Source organism: Capra hircus, chromosome 23 (genome assembly GCF_001704415.2).
Source record: "Capra hircus breed San Clemente chromosome 23, ASM170441v1, whole genome shotgun sequence".
NCBI classification, from domain to species: Eukaryota; Metazoa; Chordata; class Mammalia; order Artiodactyla; family Bovidae; genus Capra; species Capra hircus.
In genome coordinates, this window is record NC_030830.1 from 39,699,852 (window position 1) to 39,720,230 (window position 20,379).

At 48.1% G+C, this 20,379-nt stretch overlaps 1 protein-coding gene across 8 annotated transcripts in view; it reads right to left on the bottom strand.

Moving 5' to 3' along the window:
- Window positions 1–20,379, bottom strand: part of ANKS1A (ankyrin repeat and sterile alpha motif domain containing 1A) — a 168,629-nt gene that overhangs the window by 49,322 nt on the left and 98,928 nt on the right. For all 8 annotated transcript variants that reach the window (XM_018038709.1, XM_018038707.1, XM_018038704.1 and 5 more), the window contains one exon: window positions 9,213–9,799. In XM_018038709.1, the coding sequence (XP_017894198.1) occupies window positions 9,213–9,799 (587 nt within the window). The remainder of the gene's footprint in view (window positions 1–9,212; window positions 9,800–20,379) is intronic.

Here is a 20,379-nt window from a genome sequence, read left to right on the forward strand (position 1 = left end):
TGTAGAGGAAAACAGTGGGTAAAGGAATTGATGGGAACCAGAAAAATGGAGTGCAAGATGAGACAGAAAGCCATGTGCAGAAGCTGGAATTGGGTTATTCTCTGCAGAACCATGAATCCAGGCTGAGAAATTTCAACTTTGTGCTATAGCAATAGGGCACCGGGGAGGTTCTTAGTCAGGGGAGATGATACAAAATATTTAGGACCATGTCAAGGCAGTGACAAGTAACATGGGCTAGAGGAGAAGCCCAGGGCAAAGCAGAACACTGAGGTGGCAGCTGTTGAGCTGACATCAGGAAGGTGGGGATGGAGAGGAAGGAGGAGATTCTGAGAGAAAACCTTGGTGACTGACACAGGGTGGGGAGGGGAGGAAGCACTCGGAGTCAAGGGCACATGAGGGGTTGAGACAGCCTTTACAGAGCCAGGCATGGGGCAATTCACACCACACAGGCTTCCCCAAACCTCATACATCCTGTTGCTTAAAAAAAAAAAAAAGAACTGCTACAAAATCATCTCTACCTCTAAATAAGGCCACAGTGAGGCCTACAGACGCTACACACTGCCTGAGAAGGCCTCAGGGGCCAGGCAGCCCCTCGCCTGTCAGGAGGAGAGCAGGTACAGTCACACCTCCGTGCCAGGGGAAAGACCTACACTGATTTTGCCAAAAAGCACAACAGGGGAGAGGCTGAACTCTGCCTCAGGCGGGGAGCGCGGGCAGAAGCTTCACAAGGCAACCCGGAGCCGTCAGTCACCTCACAGAGCAGCTCTCTGTATGGCCTCCTAAGGCGGAAGAAGGGGCTCTCACACACATGGCCCTGGATTTGGGTTCACTGACAACGGGTTCCTGTGATTTTTCAGGAGAGTAGGTTCATCAGACTCCTTGATGAGGTGTTACCGGGTGGTATGTGACAAGTAAAACTCCATCAGAATATATAATGCAATCTGTGGTGACGTCCTACGACTCTGAGAGGACCTGAAGATCTAAACGCAGCCAGAGAAGAGCTGGGGCGGAAGCGGTGTGAGAACCACCACCCGAGCTGAGGGAGAAGGAGCTGGATTTCCTGGCAAGGAAATGAGAAGGTCTGAGGGTGGGAGGACAGAATCTCAGTGTCAAATATCTGCAGAACTGCTAGGCAGGACAGTGTGCGCGATCCAGAACTGATGCGGTGGAACTCACAGACCCTAACCGGGGTCTTTCCTTTATATACCTAGACCAAAAAAAATATTCTTTTTCTGGAGTTAGGGAGAAAAGTAAAATAGGGCTGCAATAAATTAGGGTTAAATAAGAACTGAAAAGTAACTGCTAATTAATACCAAAATGAAAATTCAACTCACCTATATGCTATTAATAACTACAATCTCATTAAGATTTAGAAGCTCCAACTGGTCTCCCTCATTTAACAACACCAACATCTTAGGCAAGTCATTTCAGCTTGCAAACTTTAGTTTCCTCATTTGGAAAACTCAATCCAATAGTGGACAAGATCAAACAGTTGCTATAAAAATCGCCAGGATGCTTGGTCTTGGCAGCCATTTTTTGGATTTGACACCAAAAGCAAAAGGCAACAGAAGCGAAAATAAGCAAGTAGGACTGCATCAAATTAAAAAGCATCTGCACAAGCAAAGGAAATCAGTAACAAAATGAAAAGATAACCAATGGAATGGGAGGAAACATTTGTAAACCACGTATCCAAATAAGGAGTTAATATCCAAAACATATAAGGAATTCAACTCAGTAGTAAATATATATATGTATATAATAATTTTTAAATGGGCAAAGGACCTAAATAAACATTTTTCTAAATTAGGCAATCAGGGCTTCCCTGGTGGTCCAGTGGTTTAGAACCCACCTTGCAATGCAGGGAACACCAGTTCAATCCCTGGTCCAAGATTCCACATGCCATGGGGCAGCTAAGCCCGAGCGCCACAACTACTGAACCTAAGTCCACAACTACTGAAGCCTGCATGCCTAGAGTCTGGGCTGCACAACAAGAGAAGCTATTGCAATGAGAAAACCACACACTGCAACGAGAGAGTAGGCCCTGCTCACCGCAACTAGAAAAAGCCCGTGTGCAACAACAAAGACCCAGCAAGACCAAAAACGAATAAAGAAGACAAACAAGTGGCCAACAGGTACATGAAAAGATGCTCTACATCATTAAGCAACTTGGAAATGCAAATCAAAACCATAATGCGCTGTCACCTCACACCTGTCAGAATGGCTGTTCTCTCCGGTCCTACCAGCCAGCACAGAGCTATTCGCCCAGCAGCAGACCCCAGGACGGCATGCCCAAATGCACAGCAGACACAAGGCACCGCCCTGGTTTTCTTTGGAGGGTCTGTTGAAAATAGCTCCGAAGCAGAAAGGAACTGGAACATTTATACAAACCACACCACTTCCACTGAGTTTACAATGGCTTCCTGGTTGTTTAAATCAGGGCAGGCAAGGACAGACTGTCAGACAAATAGTCATTTGCAGGCTCCTAGTGAGCTCAGGCAGTTTCCACCTGTCCAGAGAGATAAACAGGCCGCTCTGAGTTATGGACAGGTGGGCCCTGTGGCGCAAAGACTGGCTCATCCGAGCTCCTGAGCAGGACAGAGCAGAATGCCTGGGGTAGAGTCCTCAGCATCGTGGCCCTGCCCAGGCCACAAGCACTCCTGTTCCCCACTGGCTACTCCCCTAGGGGCACCAAAATGGGACATCGCTGGGGAAGAAAGCAGGACAAAGGAAAGTAAAGGAGCCCCAGGCGGGTCGGGCAGTGTTCCATGAAAACACAGAACAGAGACAGGATCACATCTCTAAGGGCGAGAGCACAACAGTGGCATCCAGAAAAGAGCTCTGTGTCATTGCTGAAGGTCACAGATTTCAAAGGAAGTCCACGTGCAGTCCACACTGTTTTCCCAGAGTCTATATAAATAAAAAGCCTATTCCACGAGTAGTAAGATGCTCTGCAGAATATAAAAATATTTAACAAAAAATAGAAAACCCCGGGCGGAGAAGGCTGAGAATGAAAGGCTGTTAGCAAAGCCTCTCCTTGATTCTACCAGTAAAAATAAGAATGAAGAGGAAAAGAAAAAAGAGGAAGAAAGTAAAAAGACAGGAAAGAGCACAGATGAAAATGAGAGAAAGAGCAAAGGGGTGAAAAAAAAAAAGAGAGAGAGAGAAAAATCAAGAAGTGGAACTTCCCTGGTGGTCCAGTGGCTAAGAATCTACCTGCCAATGCAGGGGACACAAGTTTGCTCCCTCGCTGGGAAACTAAGATCCCACGTGTTGCGGGGTCACTAAGCCCTTGAGCCACAACTACCGAGCCCTCACCCCAGAGCCCGTGCCCGGCAATGAGAGAGAAGCCACCAGAGTCACTGCAAGTAGAGAGCAGCCCCTGCTCACTGTAACTTAAGAACACCCACTCACAGCAACTAAGACCCAGGGAAGCCAGAAGTAAGTAAGTAAATAAAAGAAAATAAAGGGCAGAATAAGTAAAAAGATAGGAAAAACAGCAACGAGGAAACCCGGAGATGCAGGCAGGGGTGGTCACACTAATCTTCTCATCACTGGCCTACTGCAGAGCCAGGACCAGCTCTGGCTTATTCACAATGCACCAGGCCACGGAGATGCTCATATTTACATATATATTTAATCTAGACTAAGAAAGTCACGTGGATTTGTCAGACAAAAAGGCCAAAACTGTTTACACAGGACTCTATACCCTGTAGCTCAGATGGTAAAGAATCTGCCCGCAATGCAGGAGACCTAGGTTCGATCCCTGGGTTGGAAAGATCCTCTGGAGAAGGGAATGGCAATCCACTCCAGTATTCTTGCCTGGAGAATCCCCATGGACAGAGGAGCCTGGTGGGCCACAGTCCATGGGGTCACAAAGAGTCAGACACGACTGAGCGACTAACACTAATACTGCTATTCAATAAATGAGCTTATTTTTAAAATAGGAAAACAAAAACACCCTCCATCCTACCAGACCACTTAAAACCAAAGGTGAATGTTGAGGTTCTAGGATAAAAGTTGTGTCTCCTGAATAAACCTAGAAGCAATGTAAATAGTCACTCCAGGCTCCAATCTGTCCCCAGAGGTAGGAGGGTCACATTCTTGTTTCGAGTGGGAGGGCTGTGCTCAGCAGAAAGGACTTGTTTACATAATAAAGAACAATACACACTGCAGAACAGTGGTGTGGGAAGTTCAGCCATGGTCAGTGGAATCTCAAGCCCAAATCTCTGGGTTTAAGACTGATCTAAGGTATTTTCTTGCACACCTGACCCTCAAGGGTTAAAAGCAAGCACAGCCTCGGTGGAGTTGAACCAATCAGCATTTCTCTCGATGACATCATGCCTCCAACTGGAGAGCCTGCTGGAAAAGCATCTAGGACCTGGCCTGGGAGGGTGCCCTCCTGGCTGCTGCCCCTTCACTCCATGTGGAGGGACTCAAGGTCCCTGCAGCTACCATTTCAGTCAAAACCAGGACACTCCCCAAACCCGTGGCCAGAGATTACTCTGTTTGCACAAAATGTATGCAAAGCATGTCCCTGTTCTTCACCCATCTCTCACTAGTTTAATGTTGATGAAAGCTGATTATGAAACACAGATTCATCACTAAAGCCTTTAGCTAAGTTCTAAATGACTCAAATGTTTATGCTAAGTAGACAAGCAGCCTTCTGTGGCTTTTCCTTTCCAGAGCTTCAATCCCATTCAAAGGCAGGTATGAGTGAGACCTATCTGATCCCTTAGGACTTTTTATCTGACCAAACTACTATCTGGCCAGACACCAACTGCTACTGCCGTGCGTGTGTGTCTGTGTGTGTGTGCGTGCGCGTGCCTATGGGCACAGTGTGCAGTGCAGCGACAGAGGATCAAAACACATCTAGGGAGCCGAGATGCTGTCAACACTGCCAACCGTGTGGAAGGAGAACAGGTTTCTTCCCTAGAGCTGGAAGCGGGAAATGCTTCCAGTTAAATGATGAATCTCTCCTGCTTCCCAGCACCCTGAACATCCACGCCTTCTGGTTCATCTGCAAATGAAGATTAATTTACAATTTACATGCAAGAGCCCTGCTGACTGCTCCTGCACACAGCCGTCTACGGTTGTTTAGACTTGACAGACACCGTGCTAGAAACGCTCGTATCACTCATGGTCCCTGCAGGAACAAGAAGGCACATTCCAACTGGGGCACTGAAGGAGCTAAATAAAGGGATTACTGGTACAGGTTTGTGTTGGGGACAGAGAGAGGAACAAGGGTGGAGCCCCAGACCTAGAGGGTCTGGGGGAGGAATGTCACCAAAATGCACAGAGAACAGCTACTGAGACACGGTCTCTCACAGGGCTGGGGGGCTTCAGTCGAGCAACCCAGCCAATCCAAGATTTCCTTGGCCGAGTGATGCAGTTCACAAGGGTGGGCCTCCGGCGGCACCCAGGCAGGTAGGGAGGGTGGGGAACACACTGAAGGGCAGACGGAAGATGCCACGCACCACGTCTAACAACCAGAGAACAGCTAGAAGAACGAACTAACTAACCTGATGATATAAGCAGAGACAGGATACTGTGCTTTTCAGAATGAGGACCTGAATCCGATCTTACTGACACGGTCCCAGCAAGCCATCCCCGATACGCAGCAATTAGGTAAGAAAAGCAAATTATAAACCAGCAAATGTACTAAGATCTCAAATTTAGATATATATCAAACATTAACAGAGACTGACTATGTAGAGAGTGGAAGGTAATTTTCCCACTCCCTGTCTATATATTTTACAGTTTATTTATCTTCAGCCTCTCAGTTTACCTTCTATGATGCCGCAAGGGATCATTAAGACAAAGAAGGTGCTGATTTGACTGGAGAACACAGCAATCTACTGAAGCCGGGATTTAGAGCGCCTCTTAGCCTGAGCACTCTTCAAAGCAAACTCTCATTAGTAAACACAACAGAAAATAGGGAGAATACAAGCATCACTAGTGTCCACTGTCTCAGAGGTTGCCCTTAACCAGGCTAACTTCCAGAATCCTCGGTCCAGGGCGATCAATAGGGCCCACAGTAACACCTGAGAGGAACAGGCTGCATGTAAAAACAGTGGCCGTCCACTGTGCACGTGCCCAGTGGACACTACTCCCACACCCAGCCAATCAAGCGGCCACACAAGCCCGGACACAGAAGCGACACCAGAACAATAAAGGGGAGAGGCTGCGGATTGCTCTCTACCCTCTACTCCCAGGGAATCAGGCAGAAAAGCTCGTTAATTTCTCGAAGGACAGTGTGGGGCACCTGCCCTCCTCTCCCAGGCAGGGCAGGCTCTTCTGTCTTGGGTAGGGCAGAGTCAGGCAGGAGGCTGAAGCACTTGAACTTCCTAGTCTCCACCGACCCTTCCCCCAAAGCTCTGCCTTTCTCAAGTTCTGAAGATGCTCCAGGGCCCAGTTCTTTCCCTCCAAAGCTGCAGGCACAATAATAGTATTAATATCTACCATTCACACAACACTTTATGCCTACTGTGAACTGTGCTGAGTTCTGAAACGTATCTAATTGGTAAAAACACCTCTGAAACACAGATTTGACCGCCTCTGTTTCACAAATGAGGATAACCACTCCGAGGCTTCCTGGAGCCTCCCACATGGAGGTGAAGTTCATGGAGCCAGGTCTACTGACTCCGGAGCGGGGCCCGTGAGCTGCCCTGTGCTGCCTTCCAGGATCAGCCCAGCCGACCCACAGGCAACCCTGTCTGTGCTGGGGTCGCAGCACCCTGCCCCAGAGCCTCCCTCTTCCTCCTGGTCCCCTTGGTGAAGAGCTGAGCTGGGCCCAAGCTCCTTCAGGGCAGCCTTCCCGACCCCTTAGAGCTAATGACAACAAAGAAAATAAAACTGTCAAGCACAGGATACAGGAAAGCAGCCTTCAGGCGGGGGTCAGGGTGGGTGGCGAGCAACCATTACTTACTGCCCTGCTCTAGGGAAGTCTGCCAAGCCCTGCATTTAGGGCCAAACAGGGTGGGAAACTCTCTTCAAGTTTCTCTTTAGATAGAGCTATCCCCTCAAACCAAGTATAATATGGCTCAAAACAATACTGAAGGGTTAAACACAAAGCACTCTGTTAATGTTTACTATGCAAGCACAGCTTCATCTTCTGAATGCTCTCCAACAAGACCTCAATTGCCTTTAGTTTTTTCAGACTTAAAATGTAACAGCCCTTCTGGTGGTTAGCCTCACCACAGCCTGGCCCAGGAGTCCCTGGGTTCCCTGTGTCCACTAGCAATCTCTACCCACCAAGACAGTATCAGTGTATGCACCTCCTTTCATTAGGATGTAAGGAGACCCAACAGGCAACTTCAAGTAAGCCTGGCTGTGCCTCGGTGATTGTATGTTTCTTTTCCAGGAGGAAATGGTGGAGCCCGTAACACTGCCTGGCAGTGCGGCACACCAACAGGGCCTGGACAGTCTGTGAAGAATCGTCCAGCACTGCTGACCGCTTGGGATGGAGGATGTACTCAGGGTGAGACATAAAGAAGGGGTGATTCATCAGGCTGGTCCAGCAGCCCGTGTGAAGAACTCTGAGACATTGCCGTGATAGCCCATCACTCCCTCACTTCTCAGCCTCACGGCAAAGCCCTCTCACTCCCTGGTCCCAGCCTCACCTTCTGCCCTTCCTTCTTCCTCTCCCTATACAGACTCTGCACGTTACAGGAGCCACGTGACCGAAGCTCCCCCAGACGCTCGCGCTCGCTCACCTGCTCTCTCTGCCTCGATGTCCTTTCTCCATCCCATGGCTCCAATCTGGTTCTAACCAGAACACCTGGCTCTTGAATTCCATGTCCAGCCCCACTTCTCTGTGGTCTTTCCTGAAGCCCTCTTTCCGCCCTCTCATACGCCTCGTCTCTGCCCACCCCACTCCCACTGATGTTTTTCTCTGTTATTTCTCCTGCCGCTTCAGAGAATACTGCCTCTTACTCTTAAGCTGCCTTATCCTATACTGGACTGTAAGTTAGAAAAACTCTGTTTTGAAAACAAAGGTAGAGCACACGTCCCTACAAACCTCTGCTCTCCCGTGTGCCATCTCGGGCACAGGTGCTCTCGTATACCAGCTCCCTTTCCTTAAGTGGCCTGGCATCAGGCACAGGCTCACCACCAAATCCTGGTTTGCTAAACAGTGAAGATATTCTCTGGCACAGGATCTTCCTGTCCCTGACTAAACAGTCCTAAACCTCATCTTATCTGGAGATGAGTGCTGGAGGAATTGGCCCCGCCCTGTTCCCATACTGGGAATGGGATTAGCTTTGGTTTACATAACTTTTACAGCTGCAACCCGGATGGGCTGGGTAGGGCATTTAGTCAACAGAATGTTCAAATGGACATGCCAGCTGCAGTGGTCCCCTCCGCTTCGAGAGCTAAATTCATCTTGTGAAAATGTTCCGGGGAGACAGATCCCGTCCGCTTCAAAGTCAGCTTCCTCTCAGCTAGAAGCCTGAGAGGGTAGTACTTGAACATTCCCTGCATGTTTACCAAGCTTTGAGAAACACATTCTTCTGCCCAGGAAGACATGTCACAGGTCACTGCAAAATACTTGGGCACATATTTCTATTCTGTAACAATGGCTCTGAAAGGAACTTGGGCCTCAGATTCCAAATGTGTTCTCCTCACTAATCACTCTGTTTCCTGAACCACCTAGCCCTCTGCCCCACCAACCCAGGAATGTGGGATGGGCAGAAGGTTCTGCCGGGAGAGCATGTGGTCTTCCTGGGAAAAACAGGAGAATCACACGCGGTGGGAAACAGAAAATCCCCCTCTGGTCCCCTTTCAGCAGCTTCTCCCAACGCCCCATCCCCCTAGCCCTGCATCTCCCCTCTTCCTCCTGAAGGCTCACAGGAAGTCCTCTACTTGTTCTGCAGCATCTTCAGGGCGAGCCTGGCTCCCTCAGTTAGGCCGATGGGATCCAAATATTTCCAAACACCATGTCACTTCTAGGAACTGCTTCTTCCTCAGTCCTGCTCTGCTGGGCCTCCGCCCTGCAGATTAACCGTAAGTGGACCAGTCCTCTGCCACGCAGGCACGAAGACCCTTGTCCTGGCTCCAGGGCACCTGCCCCCTCCCAGCTGTTGGAAACACTCTGGTGGAAGTGTGAAGGAAGCTGGCAGCCGCAGCCCATATGCTGGTCCTGGGCATCGGCACCCGGGTGAGCATGGAGGCTTGGCCAGCCTGACACTCTTCCCCAAGACAACACACAGCCTTACCTCGTCCCACTCGGAGGCGAAGGAGGGCGACTTCTCCAGCCTCTTCTTCCCAATGCTGCAGTTGGACAGGGACTCACTCCGGCTCCCCATCGTGGCGTCCTCCGTGGGGGAGCAGGTCAGGAGATCAGAGTCAGACTTGGACAAGCTGCGGCTGAGTTTGAGCTCAGCCTTGGGCCTGCTGGTGGGAGGGGCTCGGCTCCTGGCCCCGCTCAGGTCACCTTCCTCCTCGGGGCCCCCAGGGCGTGGAAAGGCCGTGCGCATCACAGTTTCGGGGTGCGTCTGGCTGTGGGCGGGGGGCAGGCTTGCTGGGTGGCCCACTCTCCTACTCTGGTCCAGCACGCGAGGCAGGGAGGCTCCGGACGCACGCCTGCCCGTCTGCTCCAGCTGCATCTCCTCGGGGCAGGCACCCTGCGCGCGGGACCCTTCTCGATGGTTCTGGCCAGGGGCAGGGAGCAGCTGGAGAGGGTCCTGCCCCGCCTCACACACTGGGGAGGAGCCGTGGAGGAGACCTGAGAACTGCTCCGGGACCTGCCCGTCCTGCCCCTCCGCAGAGTCCTGGCTTCGGCCACCACTGCTTCGCCTGTGGTCTTGGAGTGGACGGAGACACAGAGAAATAACAAAATTAAACGCGGCAAAAACCAACAAAGTTCCAATGCAGCGAGCACACGGCTGAGCAGAGGAATTCAGAAGCAGGGGAAAAGGGAGAGAAGCTGGATGGCTGGGGAGCAGGCAGAGGGAGAGAAGAGGAGAGAGGAAGTCAGCAAACACAGTTTCGTATTGTTCTTAATGTCCAATTTGTACCCAAAGTCAGAGCATTTATGAAATTCCAAACACTGGCCTGATTAATGCTATCTGGCAGCCTTCCTTGTTGTTAGATTTCTGTTAACATTAACGACCAGACCTTGCTATATAAGGCGACAGGAGGTGCTAACTATATCCTACAGAAAGGACACAAGTGAGGAGAGAAGGGGTGAACTCGGAATAAAAGTGAGAGGGAGGGAGAGAGAGAGCGCGCCAGCGAGCAAGCACGAGCAAGCGAGACTCACTCCTGGAACATCTGATACATTTCCATAAAGGCCAAAGTGTTATTTAGAGCCACCCGCCCTCCCTTCCTCTGGCAAGCAGCAACAGTTTGGGGCGGGGGGGCGGGGGGGGGGTGATGGAAGTCATGATCCACAACCTGCGACTTCTGGAATTCCTTAACCGAAAGTGCACAACAAACTAGCAGAGAAATAACTGCTTCCTTCCTCAGATTCGGGTGGGGGGTGGGGGGCGGCGATCCAGAGTTCCACGCCTCATCCTTCCTTCCTCAGGGAACACAGATTTTTTTTTTTTTTTTGAGAATGTGCACATCTCACTCTTTGCAAAGCCTCCCAGCTGCTCCTATTTGTTTAAGTTTAACCTTAGCTGGTCCACTGAAATCAAAAGGGTCTGATTTGTCAGTGCCGAGACGTGTGCCGTGCTCCTGAGACAGCCCTAACATCCCGGAAACCCGACACTGCCAGCTCGCGAGGCCAGCCACTACTGTATGCTTCCCTGAGGGACCAAATACCTCTGCCCTGAGGTAGCATAAATAATTGACCAAATCAGAGTCCAACGTAAGTATCGTGCCAGGGCACCAAACAGGTTCTCCCTGCACGAACTCAGACCTACTAGCGATTTTAACCCACATCGGCAGGGCAGATGACAACCCTGTGCTGAGCACTAGTTCACACTCCACGGCTAATGTCCAACCTGACTTTCTCGGTAAGTGGAAATGTACGGTACCGACACCAAATGATTCTCTAGTCTGTACAAAGCTCTCCAAACTGTTCATGAGATCAGAGGATCTTGGAACCCAAAGGGTCAAGCTCAACTATTTTTACAGATGAGAAATCTAAGGCCCTTAGCCTCCGGTGGTTGGTCTGGAGAGGTGGGGGAGACCCAAGCGTCAGCACACCTGGCTCTGGTCCTGCTATCTGCTCTCTCGCTGTGTGGCCTTGGCAGCGATCTCATCTTGCTGGGCTTCAAGATCTAAAATAAGCAGGTTGCCTGCATGGTCGTTAAAAATCCCTTTTATGTGCTGATAGTGATGAGAAGGCACGTCTTCACCACACTGCGACGGCACACTTTCCCTCGGGGTTGGCAGAGCCCCACTGGAGGCCTCTCTCAGGCCTGCCTGCACAGCACGCCCTCCTTCATCAACGGGCCTGCAGTCCCAAGGCTGTCAGGTGAGGAGGGCCGCACTGCCCACACACAACCCTGCACTGCCCAAGCCTGACGCCAGGGTCCCACAGTGCTAGGCCCACGTTTCAGGAAGGACCCCGATAACCAGCTCTCCAAACGTTGAGCCTGTCACCCTGAGGTCTGAGCAGGGATATGGCTCCATGCACCCCACCCCACCCGAAGGACAGTTTGGTCTCTACAGCTGGCTCGGCTTTTGGCAGGTCTGCAGAGGCCGTGGAGGGGCGGCCAAGGAACTCCAGTCCGCAGATCTGATGACTCACCCACAGGAGCCCAGAAGCATGAACTCTGGCCTGTCCTTCCTCTACTCTTGACTGCTTTGAGAATTTCACACCCCAAACCCCAAACGTCAAGTCCAGAGCACTGAATAAGCCCTGAACAGCCTGGATCGTATCTCCAGGGAAGAAGTCCTGCGTACATGGAGTTCTGCATGGCTTCATTCAGGCCTCAGGAAGCCCTGACTTTTGGGGTGTGAACACCATGTGAGTCAACTGCCAGTGTGTATGAAGCTGTCCATGAGGCTGACGGTGGGGCCACATAAGCATCTAATGGTGATTCGGGCCAATGGGAATTCCTAGGGAAGTGGGAGTCAACCAGAGTGGAAAACTGGCCATCTCCAGGACCATATCCTAATGGCCAGTTTCCTCTAGGTTCTGGCCTAGGGGCATTGTCCCCCTGACCGCATCTGAATGTGCAAGAGGGCACTGGTAACAGGCTTCTCTTCCTTGGCACCAGCTTCCAGCTCCTTACTTAACAACTTTTTTGAGGAGATGGGAGTCCAACAACAAAAGAAAAACACCAGTCCAGAACTGGGAGCCAGCCAGGCTCACACTGCCTGGGTGGACCTTGGAACCCAGGCCATAGAGCATGTTCTGACTGCTGCTGGCATCGCCAACAATGAAGGCCCTGTCCAAAAGCCATGCACTCATGCCGGCTATCAATGCAGAAAGAGAGACACATGCCAAGAGCTCCCTAACAGACAGACGCTGGAGGAAGGAAGTGGGCGGAAAAAGGAATGGAACCTTATGGCAGGAGGAAATATGCGAAGAGTAGGAATTTCTGAGGGTCATAATCCCATCTGAGAAACCACAGTCCACCAGAGTAGAGGAAATCAGGGGAAGGGATTCTTATGTGACACGACTCACCTAGGAATTTCCAAGAAAAGACACCTTGACATTTGAACAGCTGGTCAAGATCTAAGAACCTGAGGATCTCAACAAGCTGGCACTCTCTTTCCCATAAAATACTATATCCAAGGCTAAGCTAGATTTCCTGGCAAATCAATGAGTGGGAAAAGACCTACTCGATGGTCCTTTCCTTCAGTAAAGTCAGGATAATATTAGGTCTCTTAGGAACAAGGTGTTAACAATATAATACACCAATCAAAAGCCAGATCTCCCCCAAGCCCCAATACCAAAGGCCAGCTCTTAAGCAAATTACTGAACTTCTTTGTGTCTGGCAATCTCATCTATAATTCTGGGATCTTAATAGTACTTATTTCATAGAATTGTTATGGGAATTTTATGTGTGAAGCATTTAGACAATGCCTGGCACATGCCAGCTCCAAACAGATGTTAACACCTGTTCTTCATATTTTGTTCACAGATGAGACCTACTACTACTTCTCTGTTCCTCACAGGTTGTCACAAGGATTGTCAACGACACTGCACATGCCCAGTACAAACATCATCCTTATAAGTCTTGACACAGGAGGAGGTGACCAAAGGTAAGACAGTGAGAAGGCCGAAGTACTGAGCCCAGTGAGAAACAGGGCCCAGCACCATCACTGTGATCCCTCCTTCCATCAATACACGTGTGCGAAATACCCACCTTCAGGGAGCACCCGAAGATATAAAGACGAAGACACGGCCTCTGCTCCATCAGCCTACCAGCTATTGGAAGAGACCAGCGTATAAAGAAATAACTAGAACTCAAAGCAAAGATTAAAGAAAAGTATAAACCAAATGCACAGGACAGTGAGTAGCAACGAGTGTGTGATAATTTTGAAACAAGAGGCTTCTCAGAGGAGGTAGATTTTGAGTTGGACACTGAAGGAGAAGAAAGGCCTTAACAGGCCTCAGAAAAAGTGGAAATAAATTAGAAAGTCACAGACAGGACCCTTGTGCCCAGGGCTCATGGACTCCAGAAGAGAACCCTCGGCCCAAGGCCTTCCTTTGACTGAGAATCACTGTGCTCCCGCCCTGGGAGCTCCACAGCTCCTCAAATGCTCGTCTTCCACTGCCCATGGCACTCCTCCACCTGCCCTTCCAGGAGAGCAGCAGGGGGAACAGGACACGGGGAGGGCTGTGTCCTCACTCTCCCCACACACCAAGGCCCGCCGCTCCACTGAACAGCAGGACACACCAGCACGCTAATCCCGGTCCCTTCAACTTTCCATTTTTATTCATTCTGGGTGTGCCTTTTCCTTTTGCCCTGTGAGCTGCTGAAGCAAGGGGTCTTCTCTGCTGCATTTTAATTACTATGATGATCCATGGGGATTCTCAAGGGTTTCTGAATAATAACATTTTAACATTTACACATTTCCAGTCACCCCTGCCAGTTTAAATGAGGGCTGAAAAATGCAGTATGTGAGAGGACTTGCTATGTTAAAACAATCCTCAGGCTCAGAGGAGAAGGCTGGGGTACTCCAGTTTCCCGGGCTGTTCTACTTTCTTTGTGCCCTTAGGATTAGAACCTTCCAAACGCTTAGTCACAGTGGTGAGCACCAGAAGCTGTGTGTGTCCAGGGAACTCCCAAGTACGGGGATGCTTTTGGAGGGTCACTGTGCTTCCCTTGGAAAGAAGGTCCTGAGTAGGTTATCCAGACATTTGCTGGGGACCATGACCTGACAAGACAAATAGACAGAGAGTCCACACGGTTCCATGACAACCAGAGAAACGGAACAAGAGCTGGACTGGGAGTCAAGCTGGAGCTGCAGCCCCGTGACTTTTCCTCTCTGGGTCTCTCTCAAAAATTAATGGCTGGGATGCATTCTCCAAGGCTTTGAGATTTAGTATGGTTTGAATCTGTGATTAGATGACCTAAGTTCCCTTCCAGCTCTGTGACATTAAAACATGAATAGTAGCAGGGCTTCAGGGGAAATGATTTAACCTCATAGTTAAACAGGCTTTGGATATGGCCACGTTAGGGCTTAAGGGCTAGCTCTAACACCTAACTTTTTCTTCCTCATCTATTAAACAGGGATAAAAATAGCCTCTACTCGGAAGATTTGTCTGGAGATATGCAATGACCTAATCAGTGTAAATGAACCCAGCGCACAGCTGGCCCGTAAGAATCGTTCAGTTAATGGAAGCTACCATCATTAGCATTTTTCATTTACAATGGTTTCCAAACTGTTCTTCATGCTAACACGGCACCGAGTCTGGTTTCCTTTTCCCCAGCTCAACAGAGAAGACTGGTTTCTTTTAAGTGGCCCTGTGAACCAGGCAGAATAAAACTCAAACGCCAGGGCAGGTCCAGCCGTCTCGCAAGTTTAGTGCAGAGCTGTGTGTGACAGCACGGTGGAGAACACTCAGGTCAGGAACCACGTCCTCCCAAGACAGCGACCACAGCCACAGCTCGGCCATGAGACTCAGGACTGTTCTACTAGGCTTGGTCCCGACTACCTGACATCCCCTCGTTTCCCTAAACTCTCCCCTAAGAGTCTGTTCACGGGCTGTTGTTGGCCCTCTGGCCCCTCACACTTCCCTGCTCAGCATCACCAGCTCTGCCTGGATCAGCTTCCACTCGGCCATGATATTTAACCAGGCCTGACTTAATAGCACACTTGCCATCTCCGTTTCCCTTGATCTTCTGCCAGTTCCAGTACTGGGTATTCACAACCATTTGCCTTCTCTTCTCCAGTTGCTGGAATGTTGAGCCCTGCTGAATACTCAAGAAGCAACTGACTGAGTCCTCTACCAATTTAACTCAGCTGTCTTCCAACAGCTACCAAGCATTAGGTGCTGGCTCCTCTGTGCCAGACACTGTGCTAAGCATGTTCTCTTTTAATATTCACAACAACATGAGGGAAGAATCTGTATCCCTACTTCACCTGTAGACTGAGGCTTAAAGAGGTTACACGGCTTCCTCAAAGCTGCCAACCAAGAAGTGGGAGAGAAGGAATTCAAATACAAGCCTCACTACCAGGCTCAGTCTCGCTTTTATTCACCTTGTGAAAACTATGATTTCTCTGTAAGATCAATTCCTCACCTCTTCCCTTGGTGCCTATACTCATGGGAAGATAACTGCACCAATTTACTTAGATGATTTAGAGCAAACCTCCTTAACTATTTTCAACATCATGTCAAAACCTGGGGATAATTTCACCTCTTCCCACTTGAGAAGTATATCTTCTCATCTGCTGCTGCTGCTGCTAAGTCGCTTCAGTCGTGTCCGACTCTGTGCAACCCCATAGACGGCAGCCCACCAGGCTCCCCAGTCCCTGGGATTCTCCAGGCAAGAACACTGGAGTGGGGTGCCATTTCCTTCTCCAACGCATGAAAGTGAAAAGTGTAAGTGAAGTCGCTCAGCCGGGTCCGACTCTTAGCGACCCCATGGACTGCAGCCCACCAGGCTCCCCCGTCCCTGGGATTCTCCAGGCAAGAACACTGGAGTGGGGTGCCATTTCCTTCTCCAACGCGTGAAAGTGAAAAGTGAAGTCGCTCAGTCGTGCCCGACTCTTTGCAACCCCATGGACTGCAGCCCACCAGGCTCCTCCGTCCATGGGATTTTCCAGGCAAGGGTACTGGAGTGGGGCGCCACTGCCTTCTCCAGTATCTTCTCATCTAGGATTCACCAAAGGCCGTCTCACTGCCCGATGATTTTTCTAGTCTTCATCCTTCTAGCTCTTACTATATCACTTGACACTGTTCACTAGTTGTCCCCATTCTCTCCTCCTTCCTTGGTCACGGGACTTTTTTAGACTGGCTCACAACCACCTAATAAAGACTACATTTCTTATCTCGGTGGCTAGGTGTAGCCACATGACCAAGCTCTGGCCCATGGGTTGTTAGTGAGTGGTTTGTGCAACTTTTGAGAACCATCTTCAAAGTGCCCTTCTTCTCTTCCTTCTGGCCTGGGTTGATAGCTTAAACTTCAACAGTTGTCTTGAACTGTAAGATGGCAGAAGGAAACCGGGTCCTTGGCCACTGTGAACTGCCATCCTAGCTTTAGACTTCTTACTTCTGGACTATCTGATGTAAGACAGACTGTTATTTGGGGGGTTCTGGAAGTTCAGCCTGGCTTCTAAGACACTGCATGATCCTGGCTATCTTCCCATGTTTTTCCTCTCTGCCGCTAAATGTAAGTTCTATTCCTGACATCTTCAATCTCTCTATTCTTTCCCTCAGCAACTGATTTTCTCTTACGTTATCTATCACTTCAACGTGGATGATTCATGAATCTGTATTTTAATCATTTCATCATTCTTGAACATCAGACCCACATTTCCAAGAGTTTATGGAATACTTCTAGCTGGATATTTTGGTAACTGAAATACCTCAAACTTAACATAATCCAGAATTGGACTTATTTCCTCAAATGTGCCCCTCCTTCAATCCTCTGTTGCACAATACTTCCCCAATTAACCAGGCTCAAAACCTCAGACTCATCTTTAATGCCTTCTCCTCCTCATTCACCCATATTTGGATGAATGTAAGATCCTGCTAATGCCTGTTTAAAACCTCTGCTATCCATGTTCTCCTTCCAGTCACTTCCTATCATCCCTCTAGTCTGAGCTCTAATTTCCTTTAAGAGATTCCTTGAGATCTCTCAACTTCAAGGTGTCCCTAACTCCAGTCTCTCCCAACCGCATCTGAGATTCTACAATTACACATACACTCAGCACTCCATATCCATGGGCTCTGCACTGGTGGATTCAACCAGTCACAGATCTAAAATCCTCAGAAAGAAAAAAAAGTCCCAGAAAGTTCCAAAAAGCAAAATTTCAATTTACTATGGGCCAGCAACTACTTACCACTGTTTACACTGTATCAGGAATCAGAGTAATTCAGATGATTTAAAGTATATGGGAAGCTACATGGAGCTTATATACAAAAAACTATGCCATTTTACATAAGGGACTTGAGCGTCCAGGGATTTTGCTATGTGAGGGGGAAGGAGGGGAGGGTGTCCAGGAACAAATCCCCTGAGGACACCGTGACGACTGCTCTTAAAGTGTGGCTTCTATCCTGTCACCTCATTCAAAAAGCTTCAACAACACTTCACTGTCTGAGGAATACAGACCGCCATCTGAGATCCAATATTCGACGACCAGTCCTTTGTTCCAACCACACTGGATTATTTACCGTTCTCCAAACATGCTGTCGTCTCCCACCATCTTACTGTTACTGATGCCACATCCTCTGCTTGGAAAGGCCCTCTTCTTCCTCACTTCTGCTCATCAAGAAGAATTCTCTATTTTGGGGTTCAGCTCAAATGCACTTCCTTCATAAAGCCATCTCTGATCTCTTACACTGACATAATTTATCCCTTTTTGAATTCTAAAACTACTTTTATACCACTTTAACATATTTTGACCTTTTATGATTATTTTACATATGTCTCATGTATACATACGTAAATAAATGGCTGTCGATACATTCGGTGGAAAAAAATAGCTTAGCTATTGGATGCATAGCTTACAAAGCTCGAACTTATTCCATAATGGAAAGAAAAGTAAACTGCTCCAACTCAGAAATATACATTGAAAAGATATAATAGGGCTCCTCTGATATAAGGAGTGAGAGAAGGGGAAGCTGCTGAAGATGAGGCTGAACTGTCACACTCTCTCATTTACAATTTTTGCCTTTGGGAAAAGCACCCAAATTCACTCCCTATAATCTACCAGGAAAAGCTGGCCTGGACTTCCACATTAAGATGGCTGACTGAATACAGGTACTTGCTTAAATCTTCTTCCCACAGTCTTACTAAAGGGGGCCTTATACTAAAAGGTGTGCAGAGCACACCTGACAAAACTCAGTCCCAAGCTGCTGAAAGGAAAAGCCGAGCTTCACACTACAGAATTCCCCAAAGGCTCGGAGACTGGCACCGCTGTGGATGTGGCAGTAGAGAGAGAAGCTAAAATAACATTTTTCCTCCCCTTCAAAAAGATTAAGGTCTTCACGAACTTCACACAGACCCAAAGGTACAGGTCTCAGGAGTAATGACTGAACTGCATCTTAAGACCTCAGAGGTGTGGCATGTGCCAAGAACTCCCACGTATCACTGTCTTCTGATAATCGTGCGTCTCTGTCCTAAGCTGAGTAACCACTTCACCTGGACCAAAACACTGCACTATCAGTGGATGCTGCAGAAAAGCATCACAGAGATCAATGGCTTCTAGAGGTCCTGGCTACCTTCCCATTTGCTAACAAACTTGTCCACTGTTTCTCTGAGCAGGAGCACGCCCCCAGTGTTCAGGGGACAAAGAGTTAAACACTAGAGAGAAATAAGTGACTGTGCTAAACGAAACAGGAAGCATTGTTCTCCTATGCCAGTCTTGTATTAAGATTTCAGAAGACTTTTTCTACATTTGAAACAACTGAAATAACAGAGGAGTATCTAGCTGGATAAAACTGTCATAAAACCATCTGAGTCTAGTGCCTTTATTGGGGAGGGAGGATGGGTTTTCCACTTCATGGATCTATTAAAGTTTTCTCCTGTCAGTTTTTGTCATTTCTATAGACACAACTGGCATTTCTGGAGATTCTTCACTGTGAAGGTTTGTCCTGCATGCTTAGCATTCCTGGTCACTGGGCACCAAATGCCAGTATGAACCCTTCCTCAATTAGTCATCGTGATTAATTCAATAACTCACTCAGACAACTCTTTCCAAGAGGACGGGAGCAACTCTAGCCAAATAAAATTTATTCTTATTAATTCTTTCTATTAATTTTTAAAATCTCTGAATTTGTGGTTACATATATTTTTTATATTATTCCTAAATGCTGTGTTCCCCTTTTCTTGATCAGAAATGTTGAGATATTTTATAAAACAGACAAGTTTTCATTCTAATTATCAAGCCTATTGCTTTTTGCTTTGTTTGTAAAATTTCATTTCTGCTTTGTTTCTGTGTTTAACTGAAGTGTAAATGCGTACCATAAAGTAGGTGACCTGTTGTATCTGCTTTTATCTGTATTAATTGCTCTCTGAAACTTTCTCCTGCTTAAGTTTTAGTCTTTCTTGTTCTTAACAAATGAATTTAAGAAGAAAAACTTCATGCTGAGTACCACTTTGGCCAAATATTATCAGTGCTTAAGCAAAATATTTCTACTACCATTAATTTCTAAGTTGGAAAATGATAGAAAAGAAAAAAGATAGGCAACTCACAGACTAAATATATAATACTAATCAATAAGATAAGATGCTCAGTTTCACTGGATCAGGGAAATGCCAAATTCAGAAGTCACTTTCTTTGCTTATTACGGGAAAAAATACGAAAAAGTGATAATGTTCTGTGTTGGTAAAGGTACAGGGAAAAGAACACACTCATTCACCGTTAAGTAGGGGCCAAGTGGCTCCACCAACAGATCTAGACATGTACCTACATTCTGACCTGCCAATTCTACTTTCTGTCAATGTCTTTTAGAGAAACACTCTTATAGGCATGAAGAATGTCTGTATGGAATGTTCACAGCAACATAATTTATAACAGAGAAGTAATACTGAAGACAACTTAAACACCCATCAGTTAGTGAAGAGAAAAATGAGTTGTGGAAGGGCTTCTCTGGCGGTCCAGTGCCTGGGACTCTGCGCCTAACGTGGGGGCCCAGGCCGAGCCCCTGGTCAGCAAACTGGATCCCACACACTGCAACTAGGAGTTCCCAGGCTGCAACTAAGGCTCGGTACAGCCAAATGTATACATATGACGAATTTCCAAATAAAATAAAACATTTTTTAAAATGAGTTATGGGCTGTTTAACAACAATTTTAAAATAACAAG